Raw genomic sequence first — 12,603 nt, 5'->3', positions numbered from 1 at the left:
AAATATTTGATCTACTAAAACCTTTGAATCATTATATTATGCATAAATTTTCTTCTTCTTTTTTAAGATTATGCCATATAATATCAAAATCATGCATCACACAATAATTGATTTTTGGATGTTCATTGAAAATAAAAAATAATTGGTTCTTGGATCAAAGTATTTGATCTGCTCGAACCTTCGAATAATTTCTATTAAAGAAAACCCTTCGAATCATTATGCCATAATATCTTCTTTCTTTGTAGCTGATAGATTAGCTTCTTATGATGCAGCTTCTCAGGCTTCTTCTTTTTCTTTCTCTCCCCCCCCTTTTTGTTCTTTGGCTGTTGCATTTTGATATAATTGGTACTTTGTATTTCAGAGGCTTTTCTTTTAAATAAATTTAGTTTCTTCACCAAAAAAGAAAAATCATTATGCCATAATATCTTCTTTCTTTTTTCTAAAAATTATATTCTCATATATCACAATAATTGATTGTCATGTCTATTTTTTTTTCCTCTCTATCCAAAGCCCAAAAAGAAGAAACGCTGTCTTTTTCCTCTTTTAAGATGTAAAATTAGAAAAGGTTTATTTCCCTCTCTAGCTATTTCAAGTGAATATCATCCACAAATTTCTTATAAAAAAGAAATAGTTTTTTATGTGTGAGTCTACAACAACAACAATAATAAGCCTTGCCTTAACTAAATAGGGTCGGCTACATGGATTCTTGCCCTCCAATTAGTTCTGTTCGAGGCCATGCTAGATACAAGGCATAATCTATACATATCATTTCTCACCACTTCTCCTAAAGTTATCTTAGGTCTACCCCTAACTCTTTTAGTTCCTTCAATATGAATTATATCACTTCTTTGTACAAGGGCATTTATAGGTCTTCGTTGAACGTGGTCGTGCCACATTGAACGACTTTTTTGAAGCTTATCACTTATGAAAGCAACTCCCAGACCAGCTCTAATATGATCATTTATTATCTTATCCATCTTAGTTTTGCCACTCATCCATCTTAGCATCCTCATTTCTGCTACTCTGAGTTTATCTATATGATTCTTTTTAACAGCCAACACTCTGCATGTACATCATAGCTGGTCAAACAACGATCCTATAAAATTTTCCTTTAAGCTTTAATGGAATACGCCGATCACATAAGACCCCGGACGCACTTCTCCACTTCATCCACCTTATTTTAATTCTTTGGGAAACCTCATCCTCTAAATCACCTCTTTTACTTATGATTGAACCTAAGTACCTAAAACAATCACTTTGAAGAATCTCTTTATCGTCAAGTATCACAACCTCATCATCTGCCCAATCATGACTAAAGTTACAAACTAGATATTCTGTCTTCGATCTACTAAATTTAAAGCCTTTTAATTCCAAAGCTACTCTCCATGATTCTAATTTAGTATTAATCCCCACTTGGGTCTCGTCAATCAACACAATATCATCCACAAAAAGCATGCACCAGGGAACCTCATCTTGAATGTCTTTGGTTAATTCATTTATTACCAGTGCAAATAGATATGAACTTAAAATTGACCCTTGATGAACTAATAAATGTGAGTCTAGTAGGCTATAAACTAATGTTGAATCTTCTTAATACAATATATTATGTGTAGATCCCAAGCAGACTAACACTATCAACCGCCATTAAGAATATTCAAATATCAAACGTGGAGGGACCAAAATGCCCCTCAAGTTATTTAATACATTGTGTTGATAAGACGTGACTGAAAGAGATTTATTAATGTATGTCATCTGAGTTTTACATTATTATTATTATTGTTGTTGCTAACATTATTATAATTATTATTAGGTGATTCGGATTATTCCATGTAACACAAAGAGAGCGTCAATCCAGTGACCTCTTCACTAAGAGATGTCGGTCATTGACAACTAAACTACTCTTTTAAATACCCCATATGACTATGATTCCCCGTACTCCCAAGGTCCAGTTAAAGCAGTTTTGAACAGTTGGAATGGATAAACCATTTACTTTTCAAATTTCATTGGACTACTGTAACATGAATACATGGTTATTGACTATTCACATTTACAGGATCAGCGGACAACAAGTCAACAACTGATTACAGTAATTTTCCCTACACTAGTCCTTCCCCCTTCTGTTCCTGCCCTCCCGCCACTGAAGGATGCATCAGAAGAAACTTAAGCTCTCACAGATGTCTCAATTCCAATCTCGCCGGGATACCTGACAACCTCCGACATCTCTTCAACTTCCCACAGTTCAGGCAAGGCTTCCCGGATGTTGTGGATGCTCTCTAGTGCAAAATCTGCACCTTTGGTTCTTTCTGAAGTTCCCACCTGAACAAACACAACAAAACAATTCATACATTTTAGGCTAACAAAGTTTGCTAAACAAATAATCCTACCCAAAATTGAGACATTGAGCTCATTTTCAGATTCCTAATTAGCTTACCAGCACAGTGTGGAGACCAACACGTTTTCCAGACTGTATGTTACGGACACTGTCATCGAAGAAAATCTGAAATAGAGAAGGAGGAAAGAAAAAAAAGTTATTGTGCAAATAATTGATGATTAACTTTTCCTGCAAATAATCACAAGAAAATAACCAATAAATCACTATTTTCACCACTGGGGACACATTGAATGATAGAAGGCTTCTTATAATTTATTGCTGATTGTACATCAGTTAAACCAAACTGATAGGAACCGTTTTGCATCCTTAAGTTGATTCAAACCCAGAATTTTCTAATTAAGCCTTCAGTAAACCAACATACCGTTCTCTGAGGATCAAGGTTGGCTATCTTAAAGGCTTCTTCAAAGGCATCTTCAGATGGTTTGCAGAGAATTGGTGTCTTGGGCAGTACTTGAGACTCAGCACTGGATTCAGCAAAATGCCCAATGATGTCAAAAGGCTCACAGTCAGTAGTAAATGAGGAGTCCACGTCATCATTTGATGAAACATTGTTTTTGTTCACTGGATTCAAAGTTTCAAAGCATATAATTCCTTCGAAACAATCATCCAACCCAAGTCTACCAAGAACTATAGCTGCATGTACCTTATCTGCATTCGTGAATATCTGTTTCATCAACAGAAAGATTGTCATAATTGAGACGGTTTTGCAGCTAAAAAAAGTACCATTGCATCAAATTTCATTTGCAAGGTAACTTACAACTTTCCGCATAGGCAAGCTCAGTAGTAGGTTCCTTAAAACAGGGTCAGGTTTCAGCCTGTCGTATGGCAATCGTCCATGAACAAAACTGCAGAAACGGAGAAACATAATTACATCCCTTCTCAAAGGATTTGATATACAAGTCGAAAGGAAGTAATATATGGAAGCCAAATTCGTACCTATGGTAGTCATCATAGTTGAAGTCGTAACCAATTGCCTGCAATGTAAATTTAAAATGAGAAAAAAAAATTAAAACAAACTGACTGTTTTCAAGTCCTCTGCTTGAAAATAGTGGGAAAAAAAAGTTCCTAACAGATTAAGAATTGACACATACCCTCAAACCAGCCATTGTTGTACCATAATTTTGGTACAGTACCGTACACATCTCAGAAATTTTACTTCTTTCTATGCCAAGCTCTTGAGCCATATAATCTGGAAGAAGGCATATTTAAAATACTTACCAACATGAAAAGAGATACACTATTGCTGTAAAACATCCTATGAAGAGAGATTTAAGTCAATACCTTCAATATTCTTGCGACACTCGGTTGCCAAACCAGAATTAAAGGGATAAAGGGTATCATCTAAATCTGCAAATCAAGAAAAGTATGAAATTAGAACCCTCTTCAACCATAACCAACCCAAAACGACATCCAGAATGGAAGACTCACCAAAAAGTAGAGTATCATATTTGGCCTTCTGAGCCTGTCGAAATCGACCATCGTATTCCATTTTGTATGTAAAAAGCTTCAGAAGTTAAAAAGCACAAGTAAGCACCAAGACATAGGAATATAATTTATTTTTTTGGGGTTTTTTTTTTTGGGAGCAAATCTCTTTCCCTTGGTTACCAAAAAAAAAAAATCTTCTTCCCTTCTTAAAATTGTCATTGTCTGACATAGAAATGAACTTGATTCAGGTCCTGAGCTTTTAGAGAACATTTTTCACTTCATAATGAAATCAAAAGATCATAATAGCAAATTTGCAGTGCCAAGTGAAAATCCACACGAAAAATAAGGAAAGTAATTTCCAGTTCTCCGTACGAGTATACAGTTAACCTACCAATCCTGTAAAGAACATTTGTAGTGGCATGGGAGCAATTTTCTTCCATTATAAACCCCAAAATCCATAATCAGAACTTGATCTTAACTAAATTATATAATTAAAGGAACAGACACCACGAATTGTAAAGTTCTACAGAAATAGAAAGTCAGGCTTCAAGCAAAGGTAAAACCCTTTTCGAAAAATATTGCAGCTGAACCACCCACACCCTAAACCCTTTGATTCTTGATGGATAGGAAGCACCATTGTCCCCCTCTTTTCAATCAAAACCGGTGAAAAATAGAAGGGGAAAAAAAACCAGTAGCACAGTTGTATGTAACTGCAGCCTTGAAAGAAAAACTTTCCCGGAACATCAAATATCAATCAAAAAATAAAAATGGGTTGTATGCATCCCTTTCTATATCCTTCAGATTTAAATGTAGCAGACATATACTATGGATTCTAATTTATTCAGTAGTGACATTGTGATACTAATCCTCGATGAGTCTAGAAATGATTAGATTACAAAGGCTGAAATATTAGATTGAGGAACCAGAAACACCAACTACCATATTTCGAAAACGAAGACGGGAAATGCCACTAATTCTTATCCATGAGCCAATCAGGACCACTTGGACGAAATCTCCGGATTGCTAACTGGAAAAAAAATTTTGAATCCACACGTTCCAAATCCAAGGAAAAAATTTAAAACCAACGATTTTTAAGAGAAAGTCGTGGCTAAAACGGAAAAGGCATGGAAACTAAACAAACTTGAGAACATTACTTGAAAGTTTTGAAAGCCCAACCTTTGACCAGAAAACAATGTTGTTCAAAACTCTAATCCACATTTCTCCTTCATAACAAGATCGATAACAATAAAGGAGGCACCAAGGTTCTAGATTTGCGAAATCGAAGGAAATTACTAACAAAACTCTACTCCATTATTGTTGGAAAAACCAAATAACTGAGATTAAGGCCAAGAATAAAAACGTACCAGATCTGAGCAACCGGAATCGAAGAGAACAATGGAGTGCGTGAAAACCGAAAGATAGAAAATTTGCAGGAAGAGAGAGAGACGAGCAAACGAAATAACAGAGCTCGTCTGAGATCTACAACGAAGGCAGAGAGAGGGAGGAGGAAGAATAGAAGAAGGGTGGGATTTAAATAGGCAAACCGTTGAGCGTTTCTAGAATCTTTATTGCCGCTAATTGGGAATATTTTATATTCAAAGCGTCGTTTAGAATTTAATAATAATAATTAAAGAAAATATCGTTAAGCATTATTAGCATCGCACAAGCCGGCAGCGGGTCATTTTCTCGTCGTTTCGTAAACGAAGTTGTGTTTTTTTTTTTGGGGCCAACGTAAGCGAAGTTGGTGAGAATATGCGCAAGAGTTCTCTGTCGTACGCGTGGCCCCTGCGCCATGGGGGTGGCGGCTCAAGAGACCCGTCTCTTGGGGGCAATAATAGGACCGTGACTATAGGCAATTCCTTCGGAGAGCCAATGAAAACGTCATCCGAGGAATCACCACATTTGAGCATGGAAATCACAAGTAGATAAGTCTCAGCCAAATTTGGTAATGGACCAAGTAACAGTTTTTAGCTTGTTTTTCGATTCCAAAACGCAGTAAAATGGGTTAGATCTTTCGTTTTTAGGAAATGAATCGTTCCAATTTTTTTTGTCTAAGAATGCTTTCTGCAAAACAATTTTGACTTGTTTTATCATTCTCAAAAGCAAAAAAGTATGTCAAATAATAATATTCAACACAAATGTTTACCAAAGTTGTCCTCAAATCAACTGTTTTTTAATAAATACGTTAGAAAACAATTATCGCAAAGAACATTATTTTCAAAAAGATCATTACCAAACATGCCCTTAAAATTCTTTTCCCTAAGCAGAAAGTATTTCTAAAGCATCCTTCAATTTATGTAAATAACAATGGTCAAATGTCGTCTCTTCTCATTTCATTTCTATTGCATTGTACGCTTGATTATGAACATCAATAGCCGTTGTCATTGGATTATCGGTCACTTTAAACTTGACAAAAGGAAAAGTCCATTCCTCATGCCAAATTATTACAATTAAAATTGGATTTGGTAGTGGCACCACAAGTTTGACTTATGGGTCCATCATGCATTGCACTTTTTCTTTCGTTTCTTTGTTAACTTCCAAGAGAGGGTTGAAATTGAACGATTTTGTTGTTCTTTGCATCAATAATACTTACATTGAGTACTTGTTGAACCTTTTTAAGGGCATCTACGGTTACATAAATTCAAAGATTTGAAATAAAATAGAATTTCAAATTCATGGATTTATGATTCAAAAAATTAACTATTTGATTAGCTTCAAATCTATCAAAGTTTGTATAATTCTATCGGATTACTCCTCGTAAATTTGGTCAATTTTATACTCAGGGTGAAATCCGCCAATACCTAAAACTGGCTTAATTCCCGTTTTTAAGCAAAAATAAAATAAAATTCCTGAATTTCATCAATCTAGAAATATTTTATAAATTTTTGATTCATGAATCCAAATAATTAAAAACCAAAAAGTCCTGAAAGAGTTAGGTACACATAATTGACCTAACCCTAACAGGTGAGGGTGACCTGACCCTATCAATACGACATGGCTGACGAACGGGCTGAGTTACTGATCCGCGTATTTTATTGGTCAGCTTCAAAAGAATCTGTCGTAAAAAAAGTTAAAAAATACACTCCAAATGAATTTTAAAATTTCCCCCTCGCTTCTAGAGAATGGGAAAACTAGCATAATTCAAACATGGAAAGGTCCCAAATTCCATGTTCCCAAACGGTTGGGGCCCGTCGCGGCTCACGGATCAACGCCCACACGAAACGCGTGGCGAATGCTAGAGTAGTTTATAGAATTTATTTCTGATTTTATATATGGTCGGTGTCAATTGTCAAGTGGGCAACCTTTTTTCTTTTTGTTTTTTTCTTTTTGGGTAGCAAGTGGGAACACCCTTATCCTTGACAACACCCAAATAATTGTAGGATCCTGAAGATACGTAAGCTTAAGAACACGTGTCGAGTTGGTGTTGATTAATGGTTGGGAGTGGGCCCTGGGGCTCTAGAGATTTAATGGCTCTCAATTTTCCCTCTCTTGTTTATTCTTGTCTGAGTGACCGTCCCCCAATCACGTGAGAGAAGACACTTGTTGCCTTTCTTTACCTTAGAATGTGATCGACGGAGGACGGAGGAGGCACTTATTAATTATTATCGCCTGGTTTACAAGTATTAAATTGGTTCGCCGGTAGCCTGACGTAGGGTAGATTAAAAGGTTTGATTTGATCGATTTTGTAAATCTCTATTTTAATAATTAGAAAAAAATTTAATGCCGCCAGTTGAGTTTTTCAAACTTTTTTACGTGTCAGCATCAACAATGGGGGTGAAGCTCTTAGATTTTTTTACTATAGTGGCTAAATTATAAGTTATTTACAATTAGAGTTTGAACACGGACGGTTAAGTGACTTGAAAATGAGAATATTACCTTCATCAAATTTAAATGACCTAATTATTATTTAATATATTCTCATACCCAACCCTTAGGTGAGTAAAGGAATTTCATGTTTTTTGCAATTCCACCACTTCTAACATCCACCATACCCTCTTCCCTTCTAGTGATCACCGACGGACCTTCCCCCCCCCCCCCCCCCCCCCCCCTTTTTCTTGCCCAAAAACACCTGCCACTACTGCTGGTTCAAAGCTCTAAAACAAGATGATTCTTGAGTATTCAAGAGTGCACTCGTTATATGAAGTTGTTCTTCCTTATTAGTTTGATTTCATTTTCTAGTGTCAAACAACAAAGATAGTGTCACCAAAAAATCAAGAATTGATGTCGGAATTCAAGCCGGGGCTGCTACTTCCACTTTAGACACTAGTGTTGTTGCTCTATAAGCACCGACCTTGGTTGCCTGACATCTATTGTGATGAAGCTTGGCTGAAGTGAAAAGGAAATCATAGTAGGATTCGACGAAGCAAGAGTGTCACTAATGATGATCTTGATGAGCTTAAGGCATGTATCAAGTTAGGTTTGGATTCAAGTCTCTAAATCTGGATCCTAAGCTTTCAAATACTTTGCCAACTTTGGAATTATTCTATGTTGTAAACAAGCAATACCACGATGCTTTTGAAAAGATCCATAGGATCACTCACTTTGAATTTACTAAGCATTTTTAAATGCTTGGCCCCTCAGTAGTTGAGGGTTATCAACCCCAGGAGAATCAATGGGAACTATCTCATGGAATTGCAAAGGCCTAGGGGAAGCCTTACAGTTCCAACACTAAAAAATCTCTCCCAGACAACTTCACTGGACATTGTGTTTCTAATGGAAACTCGTAGTAATGAGAAACAAGTAAGTAAACTGAGGAAAACAATCAAGATGCAAGGGAGCTGAGGAAAACAATCAAGATGCAAGACCATTTCTTTGTGGATTCTATAGGAAAGATAGGGAGGTTGGCATTATTGTGAAATCAATCTATACAGACAAAAATACTTATCACCAACACTAGATTCATTGATACTCAGGGTGAATCCCCAACATGCAAAGCCTTTCTTCTTCAAATTTGTATATGGTGATTCGGTCAAACAATATAGACACTTAATTTGGGAGGAGAAAAAAATATCATTTCCATCCAGCCGTTATCCATTCACCTGAATATATATCCGAGGGTGTGATCTACAATCTCACAGATCATGTTATTACCAACCATTCTACACAATAGTCCAATTATGAGCAAGAATAAATCAACGTAATAATATTAATAAAGAATTTAAATCAAGTATTAAGGATCTCAAAAACTGAATTAGAGTGCGGAAGTAATGTCAAATCTAAAGTATATAACTGAAAATGAATAAAGTAAAATTAAAATTTCCTAAATGTTATAGTGTTTCACTTTTTTCTCCAAGCTTGTACACTTGCATCTGAGGATCAATTTCCAGCTCATTGTCCCACCGGCGAATGAGGAGTCTCATATCATTGTTGATCAGGGCCATAATAGTGTTCCATACCGATACTGGGATCGTACCATGAGCTATAGTCAACTCCCATTGTTTTCTCAACTGTATAATATATGGGAAGTATCTCCGAACTAAAGCTCAAGATATCTTCTTAACATGCATAATCATCTAAAACAAAAAGTTTTGCAAAGGGTGAACTCGAAAGAACTCAACGAGTAGTTCACAAATAAATAACCAATATCATAGTCTAAATCAATACATCACATGGTGTATTATGACATGAGGCAAAATGCAAGAATGCAACTATACTCTAATAGATGCTTAGTTTATAGTGGTAGACATGCATTAAGATAGAACACTAACCTTCTCTGGGTAAATGTTGTCACTCTGATCTCTCACAGGTTGGTTACCGGTCTTGAGATCCCGGGTCAAGGCATCCTTTTTGGATTATCACCAAGCTGGGGTTTAGGTCACCACTCTCTCACCACACCATTGGCATGAGTAATGGCGCGTGTCAGGGATAAGCCTAACACAATGCAAGTCATCTACTTAGTCACATCATACTAGGTCTAGATACCTTCCCTCATGCTTCTCATCTTCTTGGTTCAGTATCCTTTCATATCTAGAGTCAACGCTTCCTTCTCGGACTACGCCTTCCCTTAACCTTATTGGTCATTCACATATAATGGGCGTGGAAGCCCTCGTGTCCCCTCATGCTTCTCACTTTCTTGGGCCCACAAGTTCAAGCCTATTATATGCAACCCTACCAATGAATGGCCCACATGGCAATGTTGTGTCCTCTTATGCTTCTTGCAATCTTGGGCGCCCATCAACCAAATACTGTTGCCATGAATCAAATCACTCGGCATTAATACCTCGCCGATATGGTGATGATATGACAGGTTACATAATCATACTCCACTAGACTCCCTAGTCATGGCATCTAGTAATCGTGAAAAGCGTCAAGGGGCATCATAGGATTGTGTCTTATACAATCTCCACTAACGTCCTAAGACAAAAACACCCAAATATGTTCATTTCATAATCACAACTTATATTCACACAGCAATAAGGTTCAATCACATTCTCAGTTCATAAATCAATATAAGTCCATAGAGTCACTTATTGAATCCATATATCAAGAGCATCATTAATCACTTACATATTGTAATTTCAGAGTCATAATAATCATTCTTAAACCCTAAAACTGCAGCATGTAAACATATAAGCAAGCTTCATAACAACCAAGAAAAAAACAATGGTTATGTGCAAGTGAACATCTTCACCTTGCTATTGATTGTAACCTTGTAAAATAGGTCAAAAAGTATGTTTATGTTTCCCAACAAGTCCTATTAACATGTTGGTTCAAAGTTAGAAATAACCTTAGAGGTATGATATTGAAAAGAGACACGAACAACCAACACAGGCGGGTGTGGTTGGTCAAGCTGTGCAATCAACTGGGACATGCAATTTGCTAGAGCATGGGCTGGTAGCTTGGATGGGTCGCCGAGGGCAACCAGGCCATTCAACCAACCTCTCTGTATAGACAAATTTGGCTCAGATCGATAGAAAGCTTCTCATTTGGGTTCTAAACTACTCCGAAAATACTTAGAAAATTCTAAAATCATACTAGCACATGATCTATCATAATTTAGAGATCAAACAAAGAATGATAACCTAACGAATCCTATATTAGGTCTTCTTCAAAATCTATCTGCAAGACTCACAGATGAGTAAAGAAGATAGAAGAATTAGGTCGATACAGCAAGTAGAAGCCTTCAACTAGGTTTTGGCAGTAGGAGGAATCAATCATAGAAGATAATTAGAATGAAGTAGATGAATATTAATGTTTAGGAAAGCAAATTGCCCTTCAGAAACCTTGACGGATGCTCTCCATACTTTCTTTCACATTGGGGAGTTTTCTCTGATTGAGTTCTGACGTTTTATGATGTATTTAGAACGTAATGACACGTCTTAGAACAAAAAACATATTAAATAGGGCTTCAAAAACCACTTTCCCAAATGCCCTTTTTACTCAAAACCAGGCTAGTCGCCCCGGGCGACTAGGGCAGGCAACCACCCCCTGAAACTTTTGTTCCAAGAGCAAAGTTAAGGCCTTGAATGCCCTAGCTCTACCTTAGTTCTTTTTCTATGCTATAAAAGAGTCCTACCTGACATTTTGGGTTTTTCTACACGTGTCATCACCGTATTCTTGATCCATCTATCAAATACATCAGCGTTCAAATTAGATCTTCTTCCAAATTCTGATTGAACTCCCAACTCAGCAGCATCTCCATCTAATTCCATTGGTTCATAAACCAATCCAATGGTCTCTACCTAGATGGCCCACAATTGCCTTCTTCCTGCACTCCAGGTTTTCGAACCTACAATATGGATTTTCGAGTTAGGATTTTGGGGGATTTCACAAAAAATCTAAGGATCACCACACAAGGGGATGGGCCTATCTAGGAGATTTGAATTCATATATTTCTTGGAGGGAGAAATAGGTGCGCAGACCTACAACGATGGCTGATACAAGGGCTTTTAAAGAATTCTGTGAAGACTGCAATTTCATGGATCTTCCTACTCATGGCCCTTTATTTACTTGGTCTAACCATCAACATATGGAAGCTTATATCAATATTTTCTTGGATAGAGTTATGTCTAATCCGAAATGGGTGAAGATGTACCCAAATGCTACAGTGGCAGTCAAAAGTGCGGTGGGATCAAATCATTTTCCCCTAATACTGTTAAATTAGGAAACCATCTATTATGCAATATATGGGTCAGAGAAGAGGCAAAATCCCATCCAAATGCAACATTAACTATCCCTATCCCATCTATTGTATGGAGGAATTTGTGGAGAATTGATAGCCCACCGAAGTTGAGAAGCTTTCTCTAGAGTAGTTATGCACACGAGGTATGCCCACTGTGGAGGCTCTTATTAGACCACATATTACAGTCAAAGCTTCATGCCAATTGTGTGGGTTTGAATTGGAAACCTCAAATCATATTCTGCTAGGCTGTCCATATGCTCAGGCTGTCTGGTTCGCATTGCTAGTGGCGATATAGACCCCTTGTGGATTCACTCTTCACAATCCAATTATGGAGTGGCATTCAATACCTGGATTGAAGAAGAACGAAGAAAACAAATATGCAGTATGGGTTCCTTCTTAACATGGAGTATATGGAAGGCCAAAAGCGCAATGTCATTTGAAGGTCAAGACTGTGACCCAACTAAAACAATGGAACATGCTCTAAGAGAATTGGAAAAAATATAAAGATGCCTTTGACGAGGTTCAAGCTCAAAGACTCAAAGACCAACAAGGGTTTGTCAACAGACTCCAATCTCTTTGGAACCACCGTTGATGGGATCTTTTAAATTAAATACAGATGCAGCTCAAACAAAACAAGGAAGAGGTCTTGGATTTATCCTATGAG

The 12,603-nt window shown here is 37.0% G+C and overlaps 1 protein-coding gene across 1 annotated transcript; it reads right to left on the bottom strand.

The window, feature by feature from the left end:
• Positions 1 to 1,985: 1,985 nt before the first annotated feature.
• LOC149023132 (uncharacterized protein C24B11.05-like) lies at positions 1,986 to 5,330 on the bottom strand. Its single transcript, XM_089143670.1, has 9 exons — positions 5,182 to 5,330; positions 3,821 to 3,896; positions 3,674 to 3,739; positions 3,484 to 3,581; positions 3,329 to 3,366; positions 3,150 to 3,237; positions 2,754 to 3,056; positions 2,432 to 2,497; positions 1,986 to 2,316 (listed from the first exon to the last, which is right to left on the bottom strand). The coding sequence occupies exons 2-9, from the start codon at positions 3,879 to 3,881 to the stop codon at positions 2,161 to 2,163; spliced, it is 876 nt and encodes a 291-aa protein (XP_088999796.1). The 5' UTR covers positions 3,882 to 3,896; positions 5,182 to 5,330; the 3' UTR covers positions 1,986 to 2,160.
• Positions 5,331 to 12,603: the final 7,273 nt, after the last annotated feature.

The sequence above is a fragment of the Hakea prostrata genome, chromosome 2 (assembly GCF_041222555.1).
Source record: "Hakea prostrata isolate BN-2017 chromosome 2, UWA_Hpros_2, whole genome shotgun sequence".
In the NCBI taxonomy this organism is placed as follows: Eukaryota; Viridiplantae; Streptophyta; class Magnoliopsida; order Proteales; family Proteaceae; genus Hakea; species Hakea prostrata.
The sequence above is the reverse complement of the archived record's forward strand: the minus strand, read 5'-3'. Positions and strand labels throughout refer to the sequence as shown.

Bases quoted from the DNA above. Each gene is read 5' to 3' on its own strand.
- LOC149023132 (XM_089143670.1), bottom strand. From the start codon at position 3,881: ATGGAATACGATGGTCGATTTCGACAGGCTCAGAAGGCCAAATATGAT. The intron at 3,238-3,328 runs GTACGAATTTGG...CCGTTTCTGCAG, and splicing joins AACTATGATGACTACCATAG to TTTTGTTCATGGACGATTGC. The intron at 2,498-2,753 runs GTATGTTGGTTT...TCTCTATTTCAG, and splicing joins ACCTTGATCCTCAGAGAACG to ATTTTCTTCGATGACAGTGT.